Source organism: Schistocerca serialis, unplaced genomic scaffold (assembly GCF_023864345.2).
Source record: "Schistocerca serialis cubense isolate TAMUIC-IGC-003099 unplaced genomic scaffold, iqSchSeri2.2 HiC_scaffold_148, whole genome shotgun sequence".
NCBI lineage: Eukaryota > Metazoa > Arthropoda > Insecta > Orthoptera > Acrididae > Schistocerca > Schistocerca serialis.
Genome location: NW_026047706.1, coordinates 27,501 through 42,500, shown reverse-complemented (window position 1 = coordinate 42,500; position 15,000 = coordinate 27,501). Strand labels below are relative to the sequence as shown.

Genomic DNA, 15,000 nt, shown 5'->3' with positions numbered 1-15,000 from the left:
TCTTGAAACACGGACCAAGGAGTCTAACATGTGCGCGAGTCATTGGGCTGTACGAAACCTAAAGGCGTAATGAAAGTGAAGGTCTCGCCTTGCGCGGGCCGAGGGAGGATGGGGCTTCCCCGCCCTTCACGGGGCGGCGGCCTCCGCACTCCCGGGGCGTCTCGTCCTCATTGCGAGGTGAGGCGCACCTAGAGCGTACACGTTGGGACCCGAAAGATGGTGAACTATGCCTGGCCAGGACGAAGTCAGGGGAAACCCTGATGGAGGTCCGTAGCGATTCTGACGTGCAAATCGATCGTCGGAGCTGGGTATAGGGGCGAAAGACTAATCGAACCATCTAGTAGCTGGTTCCCTCCGAAGTTTCCCTCAGGATAGCTGGTGCTCGTACGAGTCTCATCCGGTAAAGCGAATGATTAGAGGCCTTGGGGCCGAAACGACCTCAACCTATTCTCAAACTTTAAATGGGTGAGATCTCCGGCTTGCTTGATATGCTGAAGCCGCGAGCAAACGACTCGGATCGGAGTGCCAAGTGGGCCACTTTTGGTAAGCAGAACTGGCGCTGTGGGATGAACCAAACGCCGAGTTAAGGCGCCCGAATCGACGCTCATGGGAAACCATGAAAGGCGTTGGTTGCTTAAGACAGCAGGACGGTGGCCATGGAAGTCGGAATCCGCTAAGGAGTGTGTAACAACTCACCTGCCGAAGCAACTAGCCCTGAAAATGGATGGCGCTGAAGCGTCGTGCCTATACTCGGCCGTCAGTCTGGCAGTCATGGCCGGTCCTTGCGGCCGGCCGCGAAGCCCTGACGAGTAGGAGGGTCGCGGCGGTGGGCGCAGAAGGGTCTGGGCGTGAGCCTGCCTGGAGCCGCCGTCGGTGCAGATCTTGGTGGTAGTAGCAAATACTCCAGCGAGGCCCTGGAGGGCTGACGCGGAGAAGGGTTTCGTGTGAACAGCCGTTGCACACGAGTCAGTCGATCCTAAGCCCTAGGAGAAATCCGATGTTGATGGGGGCCGTCATAGCATGATGCGCTTTGTGCTGGCCCCCGTTGGGCGAAAGGGAATCCGGTTCCTATTCCGGAACCCGGCAGCGGAACCGATACAAGTCGGGCCCCTCTTTTAGAGATGCTCGTCGGGGTAACCCAAAAGGACCCGGAGACGCCGTCGGGAGATCGGGGAAGAGTTTTCTTTTCTGCATGAGCGTTCGAGTTCCCTGGAATCCTCTAGCAGGGAGATAGGGTTTGGAACGCGAAGAGCACCGCAGTTGCGGCGGTGTCCCGATCTTCCCCTCGGACCTTGAAAATCCGGGAGAGGGCCACGTGGAGGTGTCGCGCCGGTTCGTACCCATATCCGCAGCAGGTCTCCAAGGTGAAGAGCCTCTAGTCGATAGAATAATGTAGGTAAGGGAAGTCGGCAAATTGGATCCGTAACTTCGGGATAAGGATTGGCTCTGAGGATCGGGGCGTGTCGGGCTTGGTCGGGAAGTGGGTCAGCGCTAACGTGCCGGGCCTGGGCGAGGTGAGTGCCGTAGGGGTGCCGGTAAGTGCGGGCGTTTAGCGCGGGCGTGGTCTGCTCTCGCCGTTGGTCGGCCTCGTGCTGGCCGGCGGTGCAGGATGCGCGCGCCTGCGCGGCGTTCGCGCCCCGGTGCTTCAACCTGCGTGCAGGATCCGAGCTCGGTCCCGTGCCTTGGCCTCCCACGGATCTTCCTTGCTGCGAGGCCGCGTCCGCCTTAGCGTGCTCCTCCGGGGGCGCGCGGGTGCGCGGATTCTCTTCGGCCGCCATTCAACGATCAACTCAGAACTGGCACGGACTGGGGGAATCCGACTGTCTAATTAAAACAAAGCATTGCGATGGCCCTAGCGGGTGTTGACGCAATGTGATTTCTGCCCAGTGCTCTGAATGTCAACGTGAAGAAATTCAAGCAAGCGCGGGTAAACGGCGGGAGTAACTATGACTCTCTTAAGGTAGCCAAATGCCTCGTCATCTAATTAGTGACGCGCATGAATGGATTAACGAGATTCCCGCTGTCCCTATCTACTATCTTACGAAGGCCGTTATGCTGTCTAACCAGTGGTGGAGTCCACCAATACTGGTAGAAGACGGGCGGCTAAATGTCCGATCTCTCAACCTTCCCGTGGTGTAAGATGTGAGTAGCCGGGCAACCGGTGAAACCAATGAGAGAAGGGCGACTCCCGTGCGGGGTGCAGGCGAAGACGCAGAGGGACTGGGCAACCGGCCTCTCCAAGCCGAGTCTCGCACTCCGCTCGCCGTGGGCGCTAAGGTGTCGGACACTTGTGTCTAGTATCCTTGCTCACTGGCGAATGGCACTTGCTCGCTTCTGCGGCGCTTGCTGTGCTCCGGCTCCGGCCGGGGTGCGGCGGGCGCCGCTTTTGCGTTGGCGGCGCTTGCTGTGCTCTTGGCTCCGGCCGGGGTGCGGTGGGCGCCGCTTTTGCTTTGGCGGCGCCTGCTGTGCTCTTGGCCTTGGCCGGGGTGTGGCGGGTGCCGCTGTTGCGTTGGCGGCGCTTGCTGTGCTCTGGCTCCGGCCGGGGCGCGGCGGGCGCCGCTTTGGCTGTGGCGGCGCTTGCTGTGCTCTTGGCTCCGGCCGGGGTGCGGCGGGCGCCGCTTTTGCGTTGGCGGCGTCTGCTGCGCTCTTGGCTCCGGCCGGGGTGCGGTGGGCGCCGCTTTCGCGTTGGCGGCGCTTGCCGTGCTCTTGGCCTTGGCCGGGGTGCGGCGGGCGCCGCTTTTGCGTTAGCGGCGCTTGCTGCGCCCCGGCTCCGGCCGGGGTGTGGCGGGCGCCGCTTTCCCGTAAGGACATTTCGTAATGCATCAGCCATGCTGCGTATGTCTCCTGCAGAGGCTGCAAACCTGTCGGGCGCAAGTCTGAATGGTATAGTGTCTCTCTGCGAGGACGTGCCTCCGTCTCTGCCTGTGTGCGCTACGGAGTTTCACGCCTCACCGTCAGGAACGAAGTATTACCGCGCTCGACTTATCGGACGTGGGATGCATCGCTCCAAGACACAAGTGCCACGGGAGTTAACTCCCGACATGGAGGTTGTCACGCCCTTCGTGCGCCTCCACCTACTGCGAGCGCTTGTAGGTGTCGGACTCGTGAGTCTAGTATCCAAGCTCGTACGTAGGATGTGCGCGTGGCAGCGACGCGTGTCGACAGCTGTTGGCACGCGGCAGTTGCCTTATGCGCATGGTGGTGCGTCCTGCGCGGCTCGCTGGTGGTGGGCTCTCGCTGCGGCGCCGGCCTCGCACATGCTCCGCCCGGCAAATGTCGGACGGCGGTGCGGTTGGCCGGGGTAGCTGCGGGGCTCGTCCGCCGGCTGGGCTGCGCACGGGTGCGCTGCCGTGTCGGATGCGCTGCGCTAGGCCGGGTCGGCTGGGCGGTGCGCGCGCTGCTGGCTGGCGCGGGATGGGCGGTCGGTCTCTGACTGGCGGTCTTCTCTCGCGGCCACGCTGGCGGCGGGCGCTGGCCCTGCTGCGCCCGGCTCGGCAGGCCACGTCCGGACAACTAAGCGGCGCCGGCCGGCCATACGCAATGTTGGCTGTGGTTGGCGCAGGCGGTTGGCGCAATAAGCACAGTGGGGAGTTCTGGCGGTCATCGTTCCTGCTGAAACTAAGTCTCTCACTGCAGAGAACCTAATGTGGAAGCAGGCCGATGTCCACGCGCGGGGAAGGGCGCCTGACTGCGAAGCGCTCTCTGGCCTTCAGAGAATGCAACGCGGACGACGTCTCGGCCTCGATCGGAGGATTCCTTGGTGGACAACTGCGAAGGGGAGACCGGCAACGGTCACCACAACGCGGAAGTCACCAGGAGCTGCCACAGGAGGATGCTCCTGAGTGGTCTAAGACCACGACCACAGGGACGGAGGCTAATGCAGTTGCCGTACGGGCTCGGCAAACCCGGGGTGCCCTAGCCCGGAGCTGGCAAGCGCTACCAGCGACGGCCGTAAACTGAGATACGCACTTCAACGACTGCTGTGAGGCGCGCAGTGGAACGTCGTGCGTGTTTTGGACCGGTGTCTTGGCTTAACCGCCTGGGCAAGAGAAGGACAATCTCTATAATCACCCCTCACCCTCTGCGTTAGCTGGCGGCTATGGGGCGCAAGGCTGTTGAGTTGTGAACAGTCATGAGTCAGCCACCTCAGAGGACCGGCCGACCCTCTGTTGTATAAGGCTTACCCAGGTGTGCGGGGCGACGCCTGGATGGACAACATAGATCCCTAGCTGTTCGTGGGAACCACATGGACTCTCTCAAACAACCTTGTCCCGACGGAACTGGTGGGCCGTCGCGGAGTCAACACACCAACCATTCGGGGAGCGAGTCGGACACCTCGTGTACTGACGAACTCCCAAAACAAGGGCAGTCGGAGGTCCCTAGACCACAAGACCATGACCCCGCGCTTAGTGCGCCAGAATTGGAGTTCCGGACACCCCGTGTGCGGAGCGCTAAGACTGCCGCTAGCGAGACGCTGTCACGGACGCTTGCTGACACGAGTGAAAGTGACAGTGAGAAAGACCGCAAGGCAAAGCTGAGGAAGCAGAGGAAACACCTGCGAAAAGTGCTTCGGCAAAGATCGCAGAGTGCTGACGCTGCAACCGAGCTAATGCCGCCACCCCGCCAGCCGGCGCCAAGAACGGCGCCCAAGGAGGGAGATAAGCCGGAACCGGCGCAGGTAGCCGGGCGCGAGCCCAGCGGCCCAGTCGGGGATGGCGATACGGGGAAGTCCGAACCGAAGGCGAAGACGAAGGCCTCACGGCCGACGACGCCGCCGGCGGGAAAGACTGCGGGCGGGCCAAAGCTGGCGCAGGTAGCTGGGCAGAAGCCCGGCGGCCCAGTCGGTGCTGGCACGTCCACCCAGACTCGCCCGGCGGGAGAGACGGAGGCCACACGGCCGAAGACTCAACCGCCGGAAACGGTGAAAAGTGCGCGGAAACTGGCGCAGGTAGCCGGGCAGCAGCCCAGCGGCCCAGTCAGTGAAAGTGCCTGCAGTAGCCGCGCCTCTACGCCAATGTCGGGAACCGAAGGGCGCAAGCCCGGGACTCGACAGAAGAAGAGGCGGAAGAAGAACAAGCAGCCGGACTCGGCGCAGGTAGCCGGGCAAGAGCCCAGCGGCCCAGTCGAGGACGGCAAGTCCCCATACAAGGCAAGCCCCAGCGATCTTGCGACCATACAGCTTATCGCGACGCGGCTCGAGGACGTCCTTGAACTCGTAGACGACTCTCTAAAACCGGGGCAACTGGTGGAGGAGAAAAATCTAAGTGACCTCAAGAGACAACTGAGAGCAAAGTTGTTTGACTGGGCTATGGCGCAGTCGGCCCTCACAGGAAGGGTGGACGCCTTGGAGGAGGAGCTGGCGAGGACGAAAGCGGTGCCCCCGGCGCCGCCAAAGACCTTTGCACAAGTTGCCGCCGCTCTACCCTCGACAGAACGGAAAACGCAGGCGATGATAACAAGAGCCCAGACTGAGAAGGCTACGCTCTTCATCAAGTCAAAGGCAAACGAAAGCGGAGCAGAAGTGAGAAAAAAGTTCACCTCCCTGGTCAAGCCAGAAGTGGATGGTGTGAAGTTCTCACGGGTCACCACAAACGGCCCGACGCTCATCGTTGACGTGGCGTCTGAGACTGATCGTCAAAAACTTCTCGCCAATAACAAACTGACAGAAGCTTTGAAATGCGAACTGCCGAAGAAGCTCAATCCGCAGATAATCATATATCATGTACCTTGCGTCATGAAGAATGAAACTGTGGTTGAGCTAACTAGAAAGCAAAACGACCTTGGGGGACTTTCGGAAACACAATTCCGCCAGGAGTTTAAGCCGAAGTTCCGGACTGGACCAAAGGGCAAACAAACATCACATCTCGTGGTGGAAGTAAGCCCCAAACTCAGAGTTGCCATTCTTAGGCAGAAAAGACTGTACATGGGCTTCGAGTCCATGCCAGTTGATGACTACCTAGACTTGGCTGTCTGCACGCGGTGCCAAGATGTAAACCACTCGGCAAGGTTCTGCAAGCAGGACCCGAGTATAATAACATGCGGGCACTGTGGCGAAAACGGCCACATGAGGAAGGATTGTCGAAAAGCGGGGAACCAACCGGTCTGCATTCCGTGCAAAAAGCGAAATCGCAATTGCGTAACGCCAGGAAAAGAGTGTGAATTTTACAAAATCCTCACACAACGTAAAATCCAGCGGACAGACTATGGGAGACAAGACCTCTCGTCAACCGTCTCCTTACCGGCTGCCGCCTCACCTGTTGCCGACCGGACTGTGAAACATCACAATGCCCGTGTCGGTTAAAATAGGACAGCTGAACTGCGCGCGATCGCAAGCGGTGATGCGCGAGGTGCGACGCCGAGCGGAGGAGGAGTCTTTAGACATTTTATGTCTACAGGAGCCATACTCTAAAGACGGAAAGATCCTGTATATGCCGAATACAGCTCAGATCCTGGCAGGGGGAGAGCACCCTATGGCAGCAATCGTTGTGCTAAATCGATCTCTGAGAGCAGTGAAAGTGGCGCACCTTAGCAACAGATGCATGGTGTTAGCCGAAATAAACACTGGCGATTTCACCTTTTTCGTGCTGAACATGTACTTTCAGTACAGGCATAGAGAAAGGCCGTATATTGACCAGTTAAAAGAGGCGGTTGGGTTCTATCGCAATGACTTGCTCATTTGCACAATGGACGCAAACGCCATGTCACCCCTATGGCACAGTGACATCACGCCTCTCGGCGCGCGACGCGCCGCTAGGCGAGGTGAGAGACTCGCTGAAGCAATTCTCGAGCTCGGACTAGAAGTGTTGAACCGACCAAACTTCCCACCAACTTTTGAAGGTCGCCGGGGAGCGACCTCAAACATAGATGTGACACTCAAGAGTGCACACGTACATCTCCGGGCGGAGAATTGGAAGGTATGGCGGGGAACGACACTAAGTGATCACAATCTGATCACTTTCACTGTAGCCTATGATGGGGAGCCTCCTCCACAAGACCAGGTGAACGGCATCGTCAAGTACAACTGGCGCAAGGCTGATTGGGATCGACTAAGAGGAAATCTAGTGATACCGAATTGGCCAATGGATCGCGTTGTGGACGTGGATAAAGCTGCAGAGGATCTGACGAGGGCTATACAGACAGCAGCAACGGGCGCAGTCCCGTTAGCCCATACAGGGAAAACGCCTAAAGCGCCTTGGAACCCTGAGCTGCAACGTCTCCGACGCGAATGCAGAAGGGCGCGGCGGCAATACCAGCGCAGCATAGGCGATCACATGCGTGAGGCCACGCTTGCGCGGTACAGGCGGGCCAAGGCGGTGTTTAAGCGGACGCTGCACACGGTACGGATTGAGAGTTGGCAGTCTTTCGTTCGTGACAGTCTGGCGGCTGACCCCTGGGGAACGCCGTACAGAATTGCCGCATCGAAAGTTCGGTCACCGACGGTCCTGTCAACCCTAAGGAAGAATGATGGCAGCCACACCAGGGACTGGCAGGAGTCAGCCGAGCTACTCATGAGCACCTTGTTGCCAGATGATAGTAGCGAAGATGAGAATGAGGAACAGGGGAATATGAGGAGACAACTCAATGAGGCGTATGCCAATGAGACGCCAGTTGCTCCATTCACTGAACGTGAAGTTACCATAGCCATTCTCGAATTGCGCCGAAAGAAGGCGACGGGACAAGATGGTCTCGCTGCAGAGGCTCTTCAAGCCTTATGCGCGGAGATCTGCCCTTACCTGACAAACCTCTACAACGAGTGTTTGCGACAGGGACGGGTACCAGAGTCGTGGAAGACTGCTGAAGTGGTTATACTGCGAAAGGGTGATGACAAGGATCCAGAAGTGCCGAAATCGTACCGACCAATCTGTCTCTTGAACTCCATGGCCAAGCTCCAGGAGAAGCTCCTATGCCTCCGGCTAGAGCAACACCGGGAGCTTAGGGGACGAAGTCCCGACCAGTACGGATTCAGGAGGGGCCTGTGTACAGAAGATGCTATAAACAAGGCAATGTCGCTAGTGGACACATCTACCGCTAAGTACGTTGCGGGGATAATGGTCGACATCGCCGGGGCTTTCGATAACCTATGGTGGCCGGCTCTGTTCGACAGCCTAAGGAAGTTGGAATGTCCTGGGCCCCTGTACCGGTGCCTGCTTGACTACTGCCGACACCGGCGGGCGGTCTTGCGGTGCCCGGGGCGGGCGGTTGAGAAGTTGATCACTAAGGGATGCCCACAGGGCTCAGTCTGCGGTCCCATATTCTGGGACGTGGGTTTGGAACCTGTGCTGGAGGAACTTGGGGAACTGCGACAAGTGCGAGGCGTGGTGGCGTACGCTGATGACATTCTTCTAGTGATAGAAGGTGATTCTCGGGCAATACTAGAAGCAAACTGCAATGCAGCGTTAAATGCACTACAGGAGTGGTGCCAGAGGGTGAAGCTGAAGCTGTCTGCAGAGAAGACTGTGTATGTCATGCTGCGCGGCCGATTGGCGCGTGATCCCTTGCTCCGAATAGCTGGAGGAGCCAACAATGGAGCAATCAGGCGAACTTACATGACAAGGTACCTGGGGATTCACCTTGACGAGTCCAGGCTGTTCACGGCGCACATCGAGTTCGTATGTCGCAAAGGCCAAGCCCTATTCCACAAAATAGCCAGCATTGCAAACAGGCAATACCACCTGCCACTGCATACACTAAGGCTGTATCACTCGAGCATTCTGGTAGCCATCACGGCTTACGGATCGAGTGTTTGGGCTCATAGATTGAGAAAGAGAAAACCTGCGGCGGCGGTGAGGAGGCTACAGCGCCAAGCGCTGGTGCGCCTCACCGGAGCATACAGCACGACATCCGCTGATGCGTTACTTGTCATCACGGCAATCCCCCCACTTGACCTACTGGTCAGGGAAAGGGGTGCGCTGTATTGGCTCCGGAAGGGCAATCCGGAAGGGGTCAACAACATCTTAGGCCGACCGGCAGACAGCGTTGCTGAAGTCCGGAACTGGCTCCTTGATGAGTGGCAGCAGAGGTGGGACGCGCTCCGCACCAGCAGGCGCGTGCACCGCATATTCCCCAACGTGAGAGAGCGGATGAGACTCCGGTTTCTGAAACCCTCACGGGGACTGGTGCACTTCTTGACGGGACATGGCCCATTTTCCACCTACTTGTGCAGGACTGGCAAAAGAGAAACAACGGACTGTGACTGCGGCGAGGAAGGATCCCTGGAGCACGCTCTGTGGGACTGCCCACATTTCGCTGATGCACGGGATGGCAGACTGCCCCCTAACAGAGATGTTCGAGCGCTTCTTCGGAGCAGAGAGCACTGGGGAGCGCTCAACAATCTTGCCTCTGCAATAGCTGCTTTGGCTCTAGAACGATACTTGCAAACGAGAGCTCTGGAACTCGTAAGGGAAAGAGCAGGAATGCTCCGAGACCCCGACACGACACCAGAGGCAAGCAGTAATGATACTGACACCGACTCATGGGTCGGGGACGACTAAAAGGCGACTGACTCTAGGCCAAGAACCCGGAACATTCCGGGCTCGACGATGGGCAAGGCCTGGCTAGCCCGAGCCGAGTGCTGTGGACCCTGCTAATCACAGGGGAAACGTGCGCCGGCTGATACCCATTGTAAGCGGATGCTACGGCGGCACCACCTCCACGCGGTTCCCCGTGGGCACTGGGCGGCAGGCCGCGAGACCTGACGCCCGGTGGCAAAGAGTGCTCCTCTGAGGATATAGAGGGTCCGTACCCCCGCACAATGGTGACGGTGTGGGGGTAGTTTTTCCAAAGACCGTTTCCTGCGGTGGCAACGCTGGGGTAGAGTCGATACTCGTCCTTTGGTGGAAGGCAAACATTCTGCTGTACATCAGTACTTTACTAATGGTTCAGTTGTCTCACGGCACTGTTTAGTAAATGATACAGGGCCACATAGATAGATGATATATGCGAATGTCCCTATACATGAGCTGCGAGCTGTACCACGTACAAGCTACAGACGCGATCGCATTGCTCACTGTACGGATTCCCATGCCGAGCGATCAGCTAGGAAGCGCCCCATCCACGTCGGTACCCTTGGGCGTTGCACTCGCAGTCGCAAAAAACGTTGGGCAAATATATTTCTCCGATGCTGAGCGATCAGCTAGGAAGCGCCCCATCCATGTCGGTACTCGTACGCGTCGCACTCGCAGTCGCAAAAAACGCTGGGCAAATATATTTCTCGGAAGAGTAATGACAGTCCGAGCCTCCTGCGTGGGAAGAGTCTTTCTAGGCCCTGACCCACGGGAAGCGTGTAGCTTCCCCCATCCCGGACATTTCACGTCGTCACACTACCGGTATTGACTAATAGACTGATTGCTGATAATCATTAGCCACACACTGGGGGAAACGGCCGACAGGGGCGGCAACATAGTGGAGCCGCAGTGTCACTAATGTACAGAGATAGAACAGTTTCGACTGGAACCAGAGTAACCGTATACACGGCACTGATTAGTAATAGATGCAGAGCCATCAGAATACAGATAATATATACAACCGTCCCTATACATGCTGAAAGACTCTGCACACAATGAGAACCACACGTCAGCCAGACACTATCACACACTACTCTCTGCCTCTAACAGGCACACACACAATATCTAACCACCAGCATGGAAGAACATCCGGTGCATCCTCTCCGCCACATTACACAATCCACACTATCATAACCAGACCGGGAGGTCCACCCAGAAAACAGAATATCCCACCCTTCCGACATCCGCCATTGCTCAGCTAAGCCACGAACACCCACACACGTCCTACACAGGGGTGCACCCAACATCACAATACTGCCTCCTGTCACAGTACACAAACAATGGCAGGAATGAAAGACACAGATCTGCCACAACCTTGGAATCGGAGCGCCGCCTGTCATGAGCCACAAGTGCATCCTGACGTGACAAATCGGATGATCCCGCAGGCATGCACTTACGATAATCACTATCAACGAACCTGCCGCCCCCTCCCCCCCCAAAATACACCTTTCCCTACAACGTGTACCTTAACCTAAGCTATATTGTACCTTAACCTAAGCGATATTGTACCTTAACCTAAGGTATATCGTACCTTAACCTAACCTACATTGCGCCTTCACCTAACCTACGTTGTACCTTAACCTAACCTACGTTGTACCTTAACCTAACCTACGTTGTACCTTAACCTAACCTACGTTGTACCTTAACCTAACCTACGTTGTACCTTAACCTAACCTACGTTGTGCCTTAACCTAACCTACGTTGTGCCTTAACCTAACCTACGTTGTGCCTTAACCTAACCTACGTTGTGCCTTAACCTAACCTACGTTGTGCCTTAACCTAACCTACGTTGTGCCTTAACCTAACCTACGTTGTGCCTTAACCTAACCTATGTTGTGCCTTAACCTAACCTATGTTGTGCCTTAACCTAACCTATGTTGTGCCTTAACCTAACCTACGTTGTGCCTTAACCTAACCTACGTTGTGCCTTAACCTAACCTACGTTGTGCCTTAACCTAACCTACGTTGTGCCTTAACCTAACCTACGTTGTGCCTTAACCTAACCTACGTTGTGCCTTAACCTAACCTACGTTGTGCCTTAACCTAACCTACGTTGTGCCTTAACCTAACCTACGTTGTGCCTTAACCTAACCTACGTTGTGCCTTAACCTAACCTACGTTGTGCCTTAACCTAACCTACGTTGTGCCTTAACCTAACCTACGTTGTGCCTTAACCTAACCTACGTTGTGCCTTAACCTAACCTACGTTGTGCCTTAACCTAACCTACGTTGTGCCTTAACCTAACCTACGTTGTGCCTTAACCTAACCTATGTTGTGCCTTAACCTAACCTATGTTGTGCCTTAACCTAACCTATGTTGTGCCTTAACCTAACCTATGTTGTGCCTTAACCTAACCTATGTTGTGCCTTAACCTAACCTATGTTGTGCCTTAACCTAACCTATGTTGTGCCTTAACCTAACCTATGTTGTGCCTTAACCTAACCTACGTTGTGCCTTAACCTAACCCATATTGTACCTTAACCTAACCCATATTGTACCTTAACCTAACCCATATTGTACCTTAACCTAACCCATATTGTACCTTAACCTAACCCATATTGTACCTTAACGTAACCTAATTTGTGCCTTAACGTAACCTAATTTGTGCCTTAACGTAACCTAATTTGTGCCTTAACGTAACCTAATTTGTGCCTTAACGTAACCTAATTTGTGCCTTAACGTAACCTAATTTGTGCCTTAACGTAACCTAATTTGTGCCTTAACGTAACCTAATTTGTGCCTTAACGTAACCTAATTTGTGCCTTAACGTAACCTAATTTGTGCCTTAACGTAACCTAATTTGTGCCTTAACGTAACCTAATTTGTGCCTTAACGTAACCTAATTTGTGCCTTAACGTAACCTAATTTGTGCCTTAACGTAACCTAATTTGTGCCTTAACGTAACCTAATTTGTGCCTTAACGTAACCCATGTTGTGCCTTAACGTAACCCATGTTGTGCCTTAACGTAACCCAATTTGTGCCTTAACGTAACCCATGTTGTGCCTTAACCTAACCTATATTGTGCCTCAACCTAACCTATATTGCGCCTTAACCTGACGCACGTTGTCGCTGAACCTGCTCTGTAATTGTTATGCAACTCGTTAAATTAGTGTAGTGTTGCCTAACCGCAACCCTCGCAATATAGTTCGCTATTCGCACTGCCCGGTCCCCTGTGTATCGCGTCATGTTAAACACCTTGCAGGTGTTGCTGACTTTCCACATGCTCCTGCTATACACTGTAATGTGGATAGCAGCAGGACGTACATGCCCCCCCCCCTTCCCCCCTGCCTTCGCAAGCTGGTCGTTGAGAAGTTTGCATGTTCAATGCCCTTCGCATGCCGACGTACTCAGCCTACGTTGTGGTACGGCCTGTCACCTGTCCGCCGATGTACGCAAAACCCACAAACTGTACTGCACATTGGTCCGTATGTACTGAATGATACATCGTGGCACATGTGTGACCGTACGACGACTGCGCCTAGCAACGGCAGACCATACAGTCCAAATATTGTGCACGCAGCTACGTGTCGTCTCCCTATAAGAGCTGGATTGCAGTGTGGTACGCCATTCAGACGTGTGGGAGGAACGGACGCCCTGGATGGCGATCAGCATGAGCAGTCTGTTGATGTAGTGGAGCGTGTATTCGGACGTAGTCGTCTCTTCTCACACACCGTGATAGCATGTTGCACCGCGTTCCACATCTGCGACATCCTGCAGAGGCCGGCTGACAGTCGTTCGCGCAATGGACACCGCATACGTACGGGGGCTACCTTCCACGTGTTCTCGAGGCGTGCACATGTTGTTGCGTCTATGTGGGCAGACGTAGTGTGTTGTGACACCTGACACAGGCATGCAATACTCGTTGCAAATGGCGATGGACGTCTACGTTTGCTGGTGACGTTACGCAAATGAACAACAGGTAACCCGTTGTGGTGCGGTTGTTCTCGCTAGAGGTGAATCAGTGTTGGCGACGATCGGTCGAGCTATTAACCGGTTGTTTCAGGGATACCCACCATGCCCACGAACGTGAAAGGGGACCCACCATGCCCACGAACGCGAAAGGGGATCTGGGTGTGAGGCGATACGCGGCGGTGGCTGGGTGGGACCGTCCCCGGCCGGTGAGGGGGGGCCGCCCGGCGTGCTGGCAGCGCGGTGCGTGGGCGCACGCGCTACAGCCGGCTGGTGGGGGCGGCCAGTGGCAGGCGCGCCGGCCGACGGACGCGGCAGGCGGCGCAGCTGCGCGCCGGCGCCCCCTGCTCGCGGCGCCTTGCGGCCAAAGTAGGTCCTCGCGGGCCCGGTGCGAAGCGCGGTGGCCATCTGCAGTGTGCTGGTCCGATTGAGGACTGTGTGCGCTGAGGATGCGCCGCCGCCCGGCGCTCGGCGCCGCGACGCCGTCTGCTGCTCGGTCGCCCCAGCGGTTCTCGCAGGTGGTTTGTATCGCAGCTGTGCGGACGTGTTGGCGCGTGCGCTGTGCTGGGAGAGTTCGCTTCGGCACCCAAGTGGGGCTTTTGTCCTTCTGTGGCGCTGGCGTTGGAGCTGCCGGTCACCGTAGGTGGCGCGTGTTGTCTCCCGCCGGCAATGCCACGACAGCACGCTCCCGGGCCTCTGTCGGCAGCGGCAAGCTCAGTTGGGAGCACGGGTGGTCGCACCTAAAGCGTCTACTCGCCTAACTCCGGGCGATTGCGCCTCTCTCGAACCCGACCAAGTACTTAGGACGGCGCTGCGCGCCGCCGGGACCTGAGAGGGTTTCGAGGTGTGTTGTGCAGGGGAGCTCAGCCTCCTCCTGTTTGCAGAATAATTGAGCGGACGCTTGCGTGTTCGCGCGGGCCCCCGGGACACACTCCCGGGCGGCCGGCTGCTCAGCTCTAGTTGACGCAGCTCCCTGGTTGATCCTGCCAGTAGTCATATGCTTGTCTCAAAGATTAAGCCATGCATGTCTCAGTACAAGCCGCATTAAGGTGAAACCGCGAATGGCTCATTAAATCAGTTATGGTTCCTTAGATCGTACCCACGTTACTTGGATAACTGTGGTAATTCTAGAGCTAATACATGCAAACAGAGTCCCGACCAGAGATGGAAGGGACGCTTTTATTAGATCAAAACCAATCGGTCGGCTCGTCCGGTCCGTTTGCCTTGGTGACTCTGAATAACTTTGGGCTGATCGCACGGTCCTCGTACCGGCGACGCATCTTTCAAATGTCTGCCTTATCAACTGTCGATGGTAGGTTCTGCGCCTACCATGGTTGTAACGGGTAACGGGGAATCAGGGTTCGATTCCGGAGAGGGAGCCTGAGAAACGGCTACCACATCCAAGGAAGGCAGCAGGCGCGCAAATTACCCACTCCCGGCACGGGGAGGTAGTGACGAAAAATAACGATACGGGACTCATCCGAGGCCCCGTAATCGGAATGAGTACACTTTAAATCCTTTAACGA

The 15,000-nt window shown here is 56.3% G+C and overlaps 1 protein-coding gene, 1 non-coding gene and 1 pseudogene across 2 annotated transcripts in view; 2 read left to right on the top strand and 1 right to left on the bottom strand.

Annotated features, from left to right (window-relative positions):
• The window catches only part of LOC126443445 (large subunit ribosomal RNA), a 2,992-nt pseudogene extending 924 nt beyond the window's left edge, over positions 1-2,068 (top strand).
• A 239-nt stretch (positions 2,069-2,307) lies between these two features.
• LOC126443437 (atherin-like) lies at positions 2,308-2,811 on the bottom strand. Its single transcript, XM_050090951.1, has one exon. The coding sequence runs from the start codon at positions 2,809-2,811 to the stop codon at positions 2,308-2,310; it is 504 nt and encodes a 167-aa protein (XP_049946908.1).
• An 11,633-nt stretch (positions 2,812-14,444) lies between these two features.
• LOC126443440 (small subunit ribosomal RNA) overlaps positions 14,445-15,000 on the top strand; it is a 1,909-nt gene continuing 1,353 nt past the window's right edge. The window contains exon 1 of the ribosomal RNA XR_007581919.1: positions 14,445-15,000. This exon is cut by the window's right edge and continues 1,353 nt beyond it. This is a non-coding gene — a ribosomal RNA (small subunit ribosomal RNA).

What these genes read in the sequence shown, in the direction of transcription:
- LOC126443437 (XM_050090951.1), bottom strand. Translation starts at nt 2,811, where the DNA reads ATGTCCTTACGGGAAAGCGGCGCCCGCCACACCCCGGCCGGAGCCGGG.